This window comes from Myotis davidii, unplaced genomic scaffold, assembly GCF_000327345.1.
Source record: "Myotis davidii unplaced genomic scaffold, ASM32734v1 scaffold3486, whole genome shotgun sequence".
In the NCBI taxonomy this organism is placed as follows: domain Eukaryota; kingdom Metazoa; phylum Chordata; class Mammalia; order Chiroptera; family Vespertilionidae; genus Myotis; species Myotis davidii.
In genome coordinates, this window is record NW_006297226.1 from 11,558 (window position 1) to 13,551 (window position 1,994).

Below are 1,994 nucleotides of genomic sequence, written 5' to 3' on the forward strand. Positions count from 1 at the left end.
CGGGTTCATCCTTGAGGGGTCCGTGTGCAGCAGCAAGGACAGGGCAAGATGAGGGCCTTGATGTCACACCATCGGTGGAAGACAGTAGGGCACTTCGCAAAAAGATCAGACCCGAGTAGCCAGGGAAGACCTTATGGGAGAGGTGGGGTTTCTCAACATAAGCAGGGTCCCTCGGGCCAGGAGGCAGGGTGGCCATTCTGACAGAGGCAGCAGCTTGAGCAAAGCATGAAAGTGGGATGGAGGTGAGACTCAGGGTGGTGTTAGTGGGACCATAAGGAGCTGGGCTCACACTGGGGAACCGTGGAAGAGAGAAGAAGGGCTTTGGGAGGGATGGGGGAAATCATCGGTGAGGAAGGAGAAGGAGGGGGTTGATATCCAGAAGGAAAGGTTCAAAAGGGAAAGGACTCCTTGAGGATTCTAGGTCGGAGGAAAGCAAACGGGGCCCCAGAGTTGGGCGTATCTGTCAGTCTTTCTGGGTGGTGATGGTTCAGACTCCCTCCTGGCCCCAGCCCCATCTGCTGGCCTCCCTCCCTGCAGGCCAGCTGACCATGATCGTGGGGCAAGTGGGCTGCGGCAAGTCCTCACTTCTTCTCGCCACCCTCGGGGAGATGCAGAAGATCTCAGGGGCCGTCTTCTGGAACAGGTAACACACACATCCTCAGGGCTCAGGTAGTGGGGCGAGACTCACAGTGCGCGGGTGGGCAGCCCTCCTTCCAACCATCCTGCTCCGTTAAGGATGCCTTCATTGTGCATTTGTTGAGCACCTACTGTGTGTTCAGTGATTACTCAGTAAACGCTGTAACTCGTTATTCCCATCATCATCATGAGTACCCATTACCCTCACTATGTGCCAGGTACCTTGCCAGGTCCTCTGCATGCATTATTCCATTTACTCCTCACGACAGCCGGCAAGGTGAGTATGCATTATTATTTACTCCTCACGACAGCCGGCAAGGTGAGTACTGCTGACAGTTCTCATATCATAGATGGCGGTTAAACTACTTGCCCTAATCCATCCCCCGATAAATGGAATTCAAACTCAGTTCCATTTGATTCCCAAGCCGATGCTCACTCAGTGGGGGTGGGGGTGGGGTGCAACCCAGACATTGGTTTCCAGCTTGATCCTCAGCAAAGCTGGAGCAGACCATTCAGTCAATGTTTTGAGGAGCCAAAATTAACCCAGACAAACATGTGGGGAAAGATCGCTATCTTAAGTAAACAGCCAGAACCCCACGCTGAGCTCAGGACAAATCTATCATTTATACCCACCTATTCCCAGAAAGCGGTTACTCAGTAAAGGCTGTGACTGGTTATTCCCATCATCACCATGAGTACCCATTACCCTCACTATGTGCCAGATAACTTGCCAGGTCCTCTGCATGCATTATTCCATTTATTCCTCATGACAACTGGCAAGGTGAGTACTTCTGACAGTTCTCATTTCATAGATGGTGGTTAAACTACTTGCCCTAATTCATCCCCCGATAAATGGAATTCAAACTCAGTTCCATTTGAGTCCCAAGCCGATGCTCACTCAGTGGAGGTGGGGGTGGGGTGCAGACATTGGTTTCCAGCTTGATCCTCAGCAAAGCTGGAGCAGACCATTCAGTCAATGTTTTGAGGAGCCAAAATTAACCAGACAAACATGTGGGGAAAGATTGCTATCTTAAGTAAAGAGCCAGAACCCCACGCTGAGCCCAGCACAAGTCTATCATTTATACCCACCTATTCCCAGAAAGCACTTGAGACTAGTTGATAAAAGATACATATAAAATAAAAGCTTTTTAAAAAGAAAAAAGGAACCAAGAAATGAAGAGATTGGAAAAGGTGTTCAGAAACCTGGGCAGAGCCAAAACCGGTTTGGCTCAGTGGATAGAGCGTCGGAAGCTTTTTAAAAAGAAAAAAGCAACCAAAAAATGAAGCATTTGGAAAAAGTGTTCAGAAACCTGGGCAGAAGTCGGCTAGTGCATTTACTACACAACCTGGCTTGGAGC

The 1,994-nt window shown here is 49.6% G+C and overlaps 1 protein-coding gene across 6 annotated transcripts in view; it reads left to right on the forward strand.

The window, feature by feature from the left end:
• The window catches only part of LOC102759330 (ATP-binding cassette sub-family C member 8), a 33,837-nt gene that overhangs the window by 4,596 nt on the left and 27,247 nt on the right, over positions 1-1,994 (forward strand). For all 6 annotated transcript variants that reach the window (XM_015570020.1, XM_015570019.1, XM_015570017.1 and 3 more), the window contains exon 6: positions 538-643. In XM_015570020.1, the coding sequence (XP_015425506.1) occupies positions 538-643 (106 nt within the window). The remainder of the gene's footprint in view (positions 1-537; positions 644-1,994) is intronic.